General features: G+C 49.6%; 1 protein-coding gene across 1 annotated transcript in view; it reads left to right on the forward strand.

Moving 5' to 3' along the window:
* The window catches only part of Cdh13 (cadherin 13), a 1,005,873-nt gene that overhangs the window by 918,074 nt on the left and 74,063 nt on the right, over positions 1-13,736 (forward strand). Inside the window, exons 9-10 of the mRNA XM_028875721.2 lie at positions 2,476-2,658; positions 5,809-6,062. Of these exons, the coding sequence (XP_028731554.1) occupies positions 2,476-2,658; positions 5,809-6,062 (437 nt within the window). The remainder of the gene's footprint in view (positions 1-2,475; positions 2,659-5,808; positions 6,063-13,736) is intronic.

Raw genomic sequence — 13,736 nt, forward strand, 5'->3', positions numbered from 1 at the left:
GAGGAGCTGGAGCCAAAGCCTCCAGCCACCTCAAGTCATAATCTGTACAGTGACATGTGACAATCAGCTGCTTTGCCTGGACATCATCCTCTGGCTTATGTGTGAGACATAACACCATCTCCATCTAACTTGGAACATAGAGGACATCCCAGGCCACAATTATCTGTCCAGTTTCCTAAACAGCAGGTATCACAAGAACAAGGACTATTGCAGTGAGGAAGAACAAGGCTCCAGTGTCCTGGCTCTGGGTGTGCCAGGGATTAACTTCTGCAGCTTCTGGGTGGGGTCAGCAGCAGATTGATGGGAAGCAGAGCTTACTAAAACCAAGAAGTGAAGGTCTGGCCCATGATCCACTGTAGGACTTGGGGCAGGATCCTTCCTTTACTTTCTTCTCTACCTTCATCTTCATCTGCAGTCTGAAGGGATTAGGGAGCTTGTGTCTCACCAAGGCCCATCCTGAACAACTGGCAGGTGGAAATCGTCCATCACAGCACTCTAACCCACTGAGCCCAGATGCTCTGACGGCCCCTCTCTACCAAGTCAGGCTGCCTCCTCCACCCACCGGGGCCGACAGTTACATTGACACTTGACTTGTCATGTCTCTCAGCCTGGTCAGTGCATTAGAATTATCTGGGCTTCATCTTGAATCTCTGGCCTTGTCCTAACCAACTGAAGTGGCATAGGACCCAGGAATTAGTAAACCTCATAGGAAACTTTAATACTCAGGTAGGACTCAGAGCTGTGGACCTGGTTTGGTTTGGTTTCTTTGATTGCTGATTTGCTTTACTTTTAGTTTTATTTGCTTGTCTGCTTTTCAGAATGGAGAGACAAAAGATGGGGCTGGTAAACTTTCCTTAAACAGGAATGGTAGGAATGGGGTCAAAGTAGTTACTTCTGGGGCCATTTCTACGGGACAGCATCCCCCACAGTCCCCCTCCCCACAGCTGAGCTCCATCCTGGTGTGCATCCTCAGACTCTTATGACTTGCCCAGGTTTGCTGAGATGCCATAGACAAATTAGTTTTCATCCCTGCCCCATCCCCGAAACCAAGCCTCAATATGGAGGCTCATGATTAATGATTTAAAAGTCAATGAATCAGTGGCTGTTTGCAAAACCTCATTTCTCAAATTACTCCTCTTTGAACACAAGGCCTTTTTGACATCAGCTTACCGTGTCTGGATTCTCACTGCTACTAATTGAAATTCCTAGATATTTCCTCATCTTGTCAGTTCCTTGGTCTACTTGTTTATGAAATATTTGCAAACAGATTACTGTTCACCTGAGTGTGTCAGAGGTAGATGCCAGAACAATGCTTCACACTTCCCACTCAAAGGAAATGTGCTCATGATAGTTCATGAGATTCTCTGTCGGTGGGAAAGCTCATTTTTCATGGATTGATTGATTCCCACCACACCTACATGCAACAAGTATTTGAGATGTGGTACAATTAAAACCATGGCTCCCAGCTGCAAACATCTGCGTTTCTTAGGAAATAGTTTTTTAGTCTTGTGGGCTATGAGGGATGAGCTCGGTGGGGTGGGATTGATTCTCCTTGTTAGGGAGTAGTCGGGCAGGGTGTGGCAGGGCAAGGTGGGAGGCAAACCTCGTGTGTCCAGCCCCAGCCTCTCCACTTAAGTCCCACCCTCTGCCTATCTGGTCATCTTGAGTTCGAGGTGGGCACAGCTGAAAGAGCAACACCCTCAAAGGCTGGAGCGATCGCTCACTCAGCAAGGTACTGTGGCCCGAGCATGAGGTCCCGAATTAGATCCTTCTAAGCTTCATTTAAAAGCCAGGCATGCACTTATAATCCTAGCAAGAGGGAAGCTGAGACAGGAGGATCCTTCGGGCTCCCTGATCAGCCAGTCTAGCCTAATTGGTGAGTGCCAAACCAGTGAGAGAAGGCACTGAGGATGGCACCTGAAGTTGTTCTCACATTTACCCATACAAACATGCACCCACAGACGTGCACACGTGTACACACACACACACAATAGTTGTTCATGCAAAAAACACATACAATGACTCACACTCTACCAGAGTTCACTTCTTGTCCAACAATAACTCAGAAAAAGTGTTCCTGGCTCCCAGATGTCCCTCCGTGGGAGACTAGACACCCAAACTTCTTTATCCTTTGACTCCACACTCCCCTGGGGCTCCTAGCTATGTGCATTCAAGTAGGCAGAGGGAGAAAGAGCAAGAAAGGGGGTACAGATGCTCTCAAGCCTCTTCCCCAGCTGGCAGCATCCTTTCCCCAGGCTCTTCAAGAGCTAAGTTTGTCCCATGGCCTCACCAGGTCCAGGGAAAGCTGATTTGTAGAATGCAGCATCTTCCTGGCCATAATCCCTCCATTGTGTATTATTAAATGAGACGATATGTGTAGTATACTTCATGTAGTTCACACAGGAAGAGCTCTGTTATTGGTGTCTGCTAGAAACGTTTCAAAACACTGACTATTGCCACCTGCTTTGTTTGCAGTTCCAAGCCACAGTGGAGGAAGGAGCGGTGGGGGTCATTGTCAATTTGACAGTAGAAGACAAAGATGACCCCACGACAGGGGCCTGGAGGGCCGCGTACACCATCATCAATGGAAATCCCGGGCAGAGCTTCGAGATCCACACCAACCCGCAGACCAACGAGGGCATGCTCTCTGTGGTCAAGGTAAGGGTGCCTCCAGTGGCGCCTCTGTTCTCCCATGAGTGCCTAGGGCCCTGTGAAAGGTGTAGAGAGTCACAGAGTTGAGAAAGTCACAGATAAATTAATTCTACTCTCCCCCAGAAGCCCAGAGAGGAACACTGTGGGCTTAGAGACTTCAGTGCCTCTCACTTTCTTCCCTGGTGAATGACACCATTTGCATCTGAGGCAGGCCAGGAGGATAACAAAGGGCAGAGCAGGAACCTTGATCTCAAGTCCCTGTGTGTCCTTAACCAAGTACCTGCCCACATTTTCTGTGCCTCAGTTTACTCATCCATACAAAGCCACTGTTCATGCTGCGTATAGTTCAGGATGGCTGTCAGAGTCCATTCTGCTTGCTGAGACAGGGGTCATGTTTCTGGGTAGCTGTCTTAGTTTCTTTCTTCGGCTGTTACAAAAAATACTCTGACCAAAGCCACTTAAGGAAAAGAGGGTTTAACTTTGACTTGGAGTTGAAAGTCATAGTCCATCACTGGTGGGGGTGTCACAGCAGCAAAGGCTCAGGACAGCTAACCATCCTGCATCTGCAGTAAAGAAGCCGAGAGCAAGGCATAAATGCAGACATGGTGTTCAGCCCCGCTTCTCTTCTTTGTACAGTCTGGATCCCCTGCCTAGGGAATGGTCCCACCCACAATTAAGAAGTCTTCCCATATCAAATAACATAAGCTAGATGATCCCCCACAGGGTGTGCCTGGAGTCCCACCTCTTGAGTGATTCTAGATTCTGCCAAGTTGACAGTTCACACTGACCGACCACCACAGCCACTGAATAACAATGCACATTTGTAACTTAAGGTTCTACAGGCTGAAGTCTGTGATCACAGGGCCCAGAAATTCAAGGTCCAGTGAGAATCTGTGTCTGCGTAAATGGCCCCTCCTTAGTCTGTCCCCATGTAATAGAAACGGAAAGCCAGCTCTCCCGTTCACATGGCTCTATGTCATAACCAAGTGACTTCCTAATGATCCCCTTGCCAATGCCCTCACATGGGAGCCTGTGACTTCAGTATATGAAGTGGGGGGACATGCCCAGCCCATAGTACCATGAGAACTTTGTGAGTAAATATATACAGTGTTTGTGACAGTAACAGCTACTTCCAGTCTGCATCAGTTCGGTATTGCCGTGACAGCAAGTGAGCATAAATTTGGTGGCCAAACATAAGTGTGAATTGACTATTAGAAGTCCAACAAGGACCTCACTGAGTGAAACTGAAGGTCTGATCAGGACTGGCAAACCCTGGGGGCTTGAAGGGAGATTCCATCTCCTGTTGCTCCCTGCTTCTAGAGGCCACCTGTGGCCCTAGCCTCACGGCCTCTTCCAATATCTTCAAAGCATCTAAAACCTCTCTGTCGCTGCTCCTTGATGGCCATCACCCCATCTACCACACCTTCTGCCTTGTGATCCCATCAGGTCCACTGGGTGATCCAGGATAATCCCTTATCTCAGGGCCTCTCATTTAATCACATCTACAGTCTTTTGACCTGAGACTCTTAGAATCGAGAACTGTGGGAGCTTTATCCTGCCTACCACTGAGTCTCCACCAGTTTTCCTTTGGTTACTGTGGTGAAATACCAGCCCAAAGTAGCTTGGGGGAAGAAAGGACTTCTGTCAGCTTCCAGGTCACAGTCCATCAGTGACAGTGATCAGGACAGAAGCTCAAGCCAGAACTGAAGCAGAACTCATGGAGGAACACTGTTAGGTAGGTAGGTAGGTAGGTAGGTAGATAGATAGATAGATAGATAGATAGATAGATAGATAGATAGATAGATAGATAGATAGATAGATAGATATCTTCTATCCTTACACACCCACCTAGGGATAGTACTGCCCATAGTGGGCTGGGCCCTCCTGCATGAGTTAGCAATTAAGACAGTGCCCTGCAGACATGGCCACCATCTGATCCAGACAATCATTCAGCAGAGGCTCCCTCTTCCCTGGAGATTCTGTGTTGTGTAAAACAGACAATAAAAATGAACCAGCACCTAATCCTGTGAGTAACTTCCTCACATCAGTATCAGAGCCACTGATCGCGACAGGTCATAGACACTTCTGTTTCTAGAGGACACAGAGTCTGGGTTCCTGCCCTTCCCTCTAGGTCGCTTCCTCCCTAATAACAGAGACAGAAGAACTGTTGGGAGAGCCTGGCACCGACCATGCAAGGCTGCTGCTCTCAACATGTGTTTGCCCAGACTGGAGGAAAATAAACAGCATAACCGGAAGCCACTTAGAGGAGAAAGGGGTTTATGTCCTCATACAGGTTACATTTTACAGGATCTTCATCTGCCTTCTGACTCCTCTCCCCTGAGAATGCAGGGCAGGAAGTCACATAGACCCAAATTCCTGCCTCAGGCTCCTGTCTGCATCATCCTCCTGAAAAGGGTACTCACTGTGCCTGTCTCTGAGGAGTCTGCTACTTGCCTGTGCAGGGAACCGCTGTGTTGGGGGTTCAGCCCTGTCCTGCCTCATTGTCTCCCTGTGCATCTCAGTGGCAGGAGCCCCTCCCAGACATGTTACTCTCAGTGCTCAGTGTTTTCTGTGGTTTGGAAAGAATGTGGCATGTGATGGGCAGGAGCACTGCCTTAACTCTTTTTGCAATGGGACTTCCTTTGTGCTCTCTGGCATAGCCAGGGGCACATGGACCATCGGCCTCTTTGCAAAATCCCCTGGAGGGATCTTCACCAGGACTGCCCACTGACACTGGGACAGGACAACATCTTTGTGTGGGACTGACCTGGGTGTGGCCTTCTGTCCAGTAAAGAGCTGTAAAGCTCTCACATCTGGGTGATGATGGAAACACTCCTCCATAGTGGAGGCCCAGCACCTTTACCCCATGTGTCTTGGACCTAACTCTTATTCTTATGTCACTCTCTGTTACGACAGTCCCTGAAACCAAAAGACTCTGGCCGTATTATAGACAGCCAAGTTCATGGAACATTCCCAGACCCCACATTCTTTTCCCTAAAGAGGAGCCCTGAAACGGCACCAGACTTAAACCACAAAGCCCAGAACTGTCCCCAAGTGTTCACAGCTGCTCATGCATTGCCAGAGGGACCGTGTGCAAAGCAAACACCCTTCCTTCGAGGTATGTGCCTTTCTGATGCCCTTCTGTCTGCTCCCCAGCCCCTGGACTATGAGATCTCTGCCTTCCACACCCTGCTGATCAAAGTGGAAAATGAGGACCCACTGGTACCAGACGTCTCCTATGGCCCTAGCTCCACGGCGACTGTCCACATCACAGTCCTGGATGTCAACGAGGGTCCAGTCTTCTACCCGGACCCCATGATGGTGACCAAATGGGAGAATATCTCTGTGGGCAGTGTGCTGCTGACAGTGAACGCCACAGACCCCGACTCCCTGCAACATCAAACCATCAGGTAGGTGAGCCGCTTGGAACCCACAGGTGGAGGCAAACAGGAAGCCACCTTCCTCTTCAGTTGCCAAAGTTGGCTGAGCTGGTGGTTGGTTGCCTGTTGCAAAACGCTGCTAAGTTAAATTTACCGTCCATCTGGATGTATGGGAGGGAAAAAAAAAAGCTTGAACCTGATGGGGCCAAAGGACTCTCAGTGAGAGGACAATATCGTTATCCCTGATTGCATCTGAGGAAGGGACTGGCTTCGGAGCTATGTTCCCCAATGACCCAGCCCAATCTGGAGGGTCATAAAGAAGAACTGCTCTGTGTGGACTCCTGCATCTCAGAACTTGATGCTCTATGAAAAAGGCATTGGTTGGTTCCATTTGCAGGTGGAGGTATTGTGAATTCCGGCATGGGGAGTCAGTTCAGTCAGTGAAAGGCTTGTCACCCAAGCCTGGAGAGCCAAGTCTGTGTTCCTGGCACCCACAGAGAAGGTGCGGCAGAGCGCAGCTGCAATCCCAGCACTGGGGAGGCAGAGACAGGAGGATCCCTGCAGCTTGCTGGCTAGCCGGTCTAGCTGAATTGTTACTGTTACACCTCTATGTGCACAAGTATATAAACACAACTTGATCAGCCCATTTGAAGTTGATTGTAGGTATATGACTTCAGGGCTGACCACTTGATATTGGATAACCAATAGGGGGCCCATCTGTGGGTGTAAGGATAGATTTCAGAACACAGTTAGGAGTCATGTTGGTCTAATAAAGTTGCAGTAATAAGTCCTCTAAGATCACTATCCCAAGGAGTTGGCTGGGTTTCTACCAGAAATGATTTCCTTCTTGTTGAATGGGCCTTAAGTTCAATCAGATAGCTGTTGGTTACTGCCAAGATAGAAGCGCCACTATTGCGCCCTTAGGACTCGTTTGCCACGCTGGTCATCGCTGTGGTTCATAGGCAAGACAGCCGGACAGGACTATTGGTTGCTTCCCCTCTGGATCAACTTCCCTTCTGGTACTATGAAAGCTAGTAGTCCTCAGGGTCAGAGGCGACTCCAATCTTCCTGGTTCTGCTTACTCCTTAAGCTCTGCTCCATGATTCAGAGACAGTCTTTTCATAATGAGGTTTCATCAAATGGCTGGCATCAAGCGCCAGCAGCTAGAAGATGCCCCCGCTGGAACATTGTCACACCATGAGCAAGTCACTGCACAGGCCCGAATACCATTTGTCTCTGCAAAGAAAGAGTCCAATCTTTCCTTCCAAAACACCATCCCCTGCTTGTGAAGGGCACACATGATCAAGACTTAGACACACTTGTAATAAATGAGTCTTTTTTTTTTTTTTTTCTTAATTTGAAAAAATTTGCGACAAGCCCCTGACCTTGTCTCCCATAGAGCCAGCTGGCAGGGGAGAAGCAGAGGTTGCTTCCCACCCCTCAAAGCGGGGGTTTCTTTTCACTTCTAGACTTTCTGAATTGCCAGATGAACTAGAGGATGGTGCAAAATACTAGCAACGCCTCTGACAGTGAGAATGGGAAATCACCTTTCTTTCCCTGTCTTCTCTTCCTCCCCCCTCCGCCCCCACCCTACTCCCTGCTGAGGATCCAGCAAAGGAAAAGGCAATTTAGCCATCAAAGAGAGCATTCCTTAAGGACTTAGTTGTGAAACCTGTAACTCAGCTAAAGGCAACTGGGCAGACAAGGCTGTCTTTAGGGCACCTAACCATCATTTTGTGTTTCTACAACAGGAGGCGGAGGCAGGAGATTCCTACGGGGGGGGGGGGCGGGGGAGGAGAGGGGGATAAAATGATCTGCAGTTGGAATGAGCATTGCTAAGCCTGGGCTCTGCCTTGCTGTCTCAGCTCCGGCGCTGCTGGGGACCAAAGGGTTAATGGGATGGAGCATGACCAGTGGGAGTTCCTGGGGGGAAAGCCACCACAGAGCCCACAACAAGGGCAGACAGTGGGAGGGAGTGTCCCTCTGGGTTCTCTAATTGAACCCAGCTCTGGGCTGAAGTAAGCAAAGGGTTAATTTGCGAGATGAGCCTGTGGATGATTACAGGATGGAGGAGCAGGAGGTGAAGCAGTTAGGGGCTGCCCAGGCTACAGGGCGTCCCTAAGGTTCCAAGTGGCAAGAGCTGGCATCCTGGCATGTCAAGGCTTCAGAGGGAAAGCAGCATCTCCAGCCACCATCCCTCCCCTCCCCATATCACTCCAGTTCACACTGCCATCACACTGTGCTTGAGCAGAAGATGAGCCTCTGGCAAAGGACACCTAGCTGGAGGGGCAGCTGAGATATGACCACCTGTCATGGTGGACCAGGAAGGTAGCCAGGAGACCGTGGCTGGTGGATAGAACATGGTGCTTACGCACTGAGAGAGGTGAATGGAAACACCCCTCCTTGCACAGGGAATAAAGGGTAAGATGAGCTGCAAAGAGGAAGCTGGTTGGTGATGGCTAGGACATTGAAGGACACCAGAGCCAGCACCAGAACCTAGAAAGCACAATTTGAACTGTGGAACAAGAGGCCATGGTTCCCCATTGTGCCCCAGTACAATTTTAGGAGCACCCACTGTGTATGGGGGGAGGGGCTGCTAAAGATTTCTATAGCAGAGACTAGGAAAACAGGGATGCATAACACAGCAGGACTGATCACTACTCTGTGACATAAGTCACCAGTGGCCTGGACCCAGCTCAGATTCCCCTGTGCCAAACAATGCACAGATTAGCCCAGCTGATTGAAATGTGGGGGCCTGGTGCCCAGTGGGATGGTATTGGAGTGCTGAGGTGAGAGTCCCTTTTCTCACACACACACACCCCAGTGCTATTCTCCCTGGCTGGCTCCATCCTCAGCCAGGTTTGTATGTCTCCAAAGCAATGAGGTCAGCCCTGGACCCGTCCTCTATCTGCCTGTAGAAAGAGCCACATCCTCCCCAGAAGCATTGCAGCCAGTCCCAGGAGGGGCTCGTGGAGCCATTTGGTACATGTGACCCTGAGGAGCAAGGGGAAGAACAAGTGTGGATGGTCTGGCTTTAGTGTGCAATCCCACAGTGGACCCTAGCATCCCATGTGAAGGCTTGAACTGGTGCCACTTAGAGAGGTCTGGGGCCGTTCTCAAGAGTGCTGAGTTTCAGGAGGCACAGATGGGCCTGTGGTTGAAAACAACAGAAACCCTCCGACAACACAGCTGTCCTAATTTTCTGTGGCTGGTCACCTAAGAGGGTCAACATCTGCTCACAGGCCTATCTGAGGGATGCTGGGCTGGCTAAGAGATGCTGAACTGGCTGAGAGATGCCAGGATGGCTGAGAGATGCCAGGCTGGCTGAGGGATGCTGGGTTGGCTGAGGGATGCTGAACTGGCTGGGTGATGCTGGACTGTCTGAGGAGTGCCAGGCTGGCTGAGGGATGCTGGGTTGGATGAGGGATGCTGAGTTAGATGAGGGATGCTAGGCTGGTCTCTTTTCCCAGTGAGAATCAGAATTGCCTGCCAAGTATCCCTTTCCCAGCTTAACTGGCTGGATCTTCCCTCCTTTCCCATCATCCCCTCCTCCCCTCCCCTCCCTGTCCATCCCTTTTTTCCTCCTTCCCCCTCCTGGCCCTGCCTTCCCCTCCATTCCCTTCCTCTCCTGGTGCTGGCTCTGAGCTCATGAAACATCCCTGGCAAGTGGACCTGCTGCCTTGGGGAAGAAAAGGCTCCTTAGTGATGGGGTGTTTGATCCAGCACATTAGAAAATGCTTTCCAGGGAGGCTCTGTGTACAGGGGTGAACAAGGCTGAGTGGAGGGGCCAGGATGGGAGAACCTTTCCCACTGCTCTTCATTGGGCTGCTCAGAGTTCTCAGGCTAACAATGACTTTGCAAGTGGTCTCTGGTCTCATTACTGCTGTGACTCAAATAATTCTGTAGGGAACAGGACTTTAAGGGAGGGGGAGTGTCACTCTGGGAGCTATTATTTTGTCTCAAGATCTCTGAACTTAGCTGACTAAGGTACAAAAAAAAAAAAGGATGCTGACCCAGCCCTATGCCCCTAGCAGCCTCCACTCACAGATGTGCCTTACAGGGCCCAGCGGTCCTGCACAGGACTGTGAGTGACTGTGCTAACATGTCCCTGTGCTCCTTCATCCATCCCATTCTCCTTCTGTGTCCTTTGCTCTGTCCATCTCTCTGGACCTTACTCTCCTATCTCGGTCCTGCTCTGCCCTTTTCCCTCTCCCTCTGTCTCTCCTGGCATCTGTCTCCAAACTTCTCTGCCTGTCTGGTCCTCCCCTCCTCTCCATATTTCTATTCTTTATCCGCTCCCCACCCTCCATGACTGATTGTGTGTGTTCATGGGGGGAAGGGAGAGACCAGAGGTCAACCTCAGGAGCTGCCCACCTTGAAAGGCTCTTGCTGGCCCAGAGCTCACCAAATAGGCTAGCCTGGCTGACCAAGAAGCCCCAGGGGTCCACCTGTCTCAGACTCTCAGTCCTGGGATTGCAAGCACGCCCCGCTATGGTTGGATCTTACTCTATGTGTTTTGGGGATCAAACTTGTGCCCCCACGCTTAGATGCTAACACTTCTCCAGCTGGGCTTTCCCCCCAGCCCCTCTCCCTTCTCCTCTTCCCACCATGCCCTCCTTGCCTCTCCCTCCTCCTCTTCCTTCCACTTGTGCAAGATGGGAGTGAGGCATCTTCCAAAAATGTTGTCGTGGCTCCTCCTGCTCCTCCTCTTCATCCCCCGTTCTGTTGCCCCATTTCCTTTCCTCATCTCTGTCTCCATCTATTCCAAGATCCCCTGGGCTGGGCTGAAAGCTAGTGAGTGCCTCCATCCATCTCAACTCCAAACATGCACAACCCCCAAGCCAGCAGCAAGTAGCCATGCCCTCCTCAGCCAGCATCCTGAGGGCATCACGTGGGTCCAGTGATGATCATGCCAGCCTCCTCCAGGAGGGGGCTCCTCCTGCCCCACGCCCACATCTGGGAACTTCTAACCAACCCCTGATCTGGTCCTCTTGTCCATGCTGTCCTGCGTGATGGAACACACATCTGGACTTAGCATTGACTTTTATCTTACAAAGGGATGTCCAGAAGCCCAAGTACTTGATCTCTGCCTGGAGCCCTGAAGCCACGGGGTGTCCAGGCAGCAGGTTGTAAACGCTCTAGAAGGCGTTCATTATTGAAGCCCATTGACAAGCCCATCACTTGGTGTGCTCTGCTCCAAGTTAAAACAGGCAGCGGCATCTGAGTGACAGTGAATTCCTTCTGTCTGGTAGCTGTATTGAGACAGCTCACGGAGGAAACTTTTGAAATGGGAGAAAATATCGGTAATCATCCCATCCAAGGTAATCCTCTTTAACAACCTTATTGCAGATCCTTGAGGTTTGGGGAGAGGCACAGGTAAAGACTTCTCTTATTAGTAGCCCCAAATGACCGATGTCACCCATTCTTCTGTATCCTGCCACTCACGCCTTCAGATATGCCGAAGAGCCATCCATGTGTGGAAATAGCCGTCGTTTTCCACTGCTGAATAATACCCCATTACCCCGTTGCTAGTACCTGCTGTGTCGTCAGAAAATACATTTGGAATATGACAGGAGGATTCTAATCTAAGGGGCTCAGAAGAGAGAGTCTTTTCCTCACATAAGACAAGGTTGAGGCAGGTGTGGCAGCCCCAAAATATGGCCAAGAGCCTAGGATCGATCCTTCCACTTCTGATACTACTACATTGGCACTCTCTTCCTCCTGAACTGTTGTGGCTGCCAGTGCCCCAGCCTTCACATCTCTATTTCAGACAGCAGGATAGGGAAAAAGAAATGATAAGGGATACTTCCTGGGAGTGTTTTTCTGGTTTTTTTCCAGTGTGTGTGTGTGTGTGTGTGTGTGTGTGTGTGTGTGTGTGTGTGTACGCGCACGCGCACACGCGTGCATCTCTCTGTCCATATGCATGTGAAGGACCAAGGTTAACATCAGGAATCATACTAGACTGATCCTCCACCTTATTCATTGAAGCAGTTTCTCTCAATCAAGCCCAGGACACCCTCATATGACCAGTCTCTGGAGATGCCCTGTCTCCGTGTCCCCCAGGCAGGATTACAGATGGGTGGCGGCATGGCATCTCACCTAGCATTTGCATAGATTCTGGCATCTGAACTCAAGTCATGGAGCTATTTATTCCCCCACTTCCTGTTTGTGAAGGGGATTTCCTTGACGTCAGCTACTTTTCAAGCCCCGCTTCCCAAAGTTGTTCCCAAAGCTGTTCACTAGTGTGCAGCCTGTACAACTGAGGTTTTGTTAAGGGAGAATGAACACTGACAAGGGACTGATGGTTTCCACCACATGGATTAAACCTTTCAATTTAACAAGAATCTACACAATAGATTTTAAATGAAAACATCCCATGTCTTAGTCAGTTTTCTATAACAGTAACAAAATACCAGAGATAATCAATTCACTTAAAAATAAGAAAGAGACTCACATACATGAGATACTGAGTTCAAATCCCACCACCACAAAAATCACAAAACCAGAAAGAGGGAAGATGTAGTTAGGCCCATAATTGCAAAGGTTCCATCTGCAGTCTGTCACCACAGTCCATCATCCGTAGTACATCCTTGTTCACTGGGGGTGCGGGGAGGTTTACCTCATGGGCGGGGGGCTGGAACACAACAATCTGTTCATTTCATGGAGACCAGGAAGCAGAGAAGAAGGTGGGCCTGAAGTGTCAAGACCCCCTTCAAGGGCATACCTCCACCGACCTAACCTCCTCCCCTTAGGTCCCACCCATCAAGTTCCCATCATCCAGGGACCAATCTCTTGGCACACAAGCCTTTGGGAGATGTTTGTCCAAAACACAGACTCCAGTGACATTAGATACTATATTTTTCTTAACAAAAATAATAGAAAATTCAAGGAAGGCTGGGGACACACTCAGTATGTAGATCTCTTGCCCAGGATTCACAACGCCCTGGGTTTCGCTCCCAGGATGCCATAAACTGGGTGTGCTGCAATCTCAGCACTTGAGAGATAGACGCAGGAAGATCAGGCATTCATGGTCTTCGTCAGCTACATAGCAAGTTCAAGGCAAGCCTGGGCTACATGAGCAGGACTGGAGTTGTAACCCATTTACCCATCAAGTCAGTGGTATAATTTTAGAAGCTGCTGCAAGCCTGGCTCAGCACGATCTGCCGCATATTCTCTCATGAGGGGTGGTACACGCTTGAACGTCCCAGAAGTGTGTGGTCATAAGAAAAAGAATGTTGGTGATGTGTGACAATTCTGGGAGAAGGAGGAAGAGAGGGAGAGAGAAATGTCAAAATCAAACATCTGAATTAAGTGTCTCAGGGTAGCTCCTGTGAACCAAATGATATTGTCAGAAATGCTTTGAAGTTTGCAAAGCAGGTAGGCATCTCACCTTGCAATACCTGAGCAGATACCAGGGAGATGGCAGGCGATTGGCCGTGAAATATTTGCCTTGCCAAATAATTGCAAAAGAAAAACAAATTCCTAAATCATTTTAAAATTTTCGTAGGAAAAAAAATCCACTTGCAATATGGATATGATGAGGTGTACTTTTTATGAGTTGGGGTGAAGACTCCACAGGATGAAAAACTTCTGAGGACCTCAAAAGTCTGAACACAGGCCAGACCTGGTTCTGGGCCTGGCATATGCCAAGAGCCCAATTAACAGGTGTAGGAAAGAAGCTACCCTATCCATCAGTTCTCAACC

Source organism: Peromyscus leucopus, chromosome 5 (genome assembly GCF_004664715.2).
Source record: "Peromyscus leucopus breed LL Stock chromosome 5, UCI_PerLeu_2.1, whole genome shotgun sequence".
Taxonomy (NCBI): domain Eukaryota; kingdom Metazoa; phylum Chordata; class Mammalia; order Rodentia; family Cricetidae; genus Peromyscus; species Peromyscus leucopus.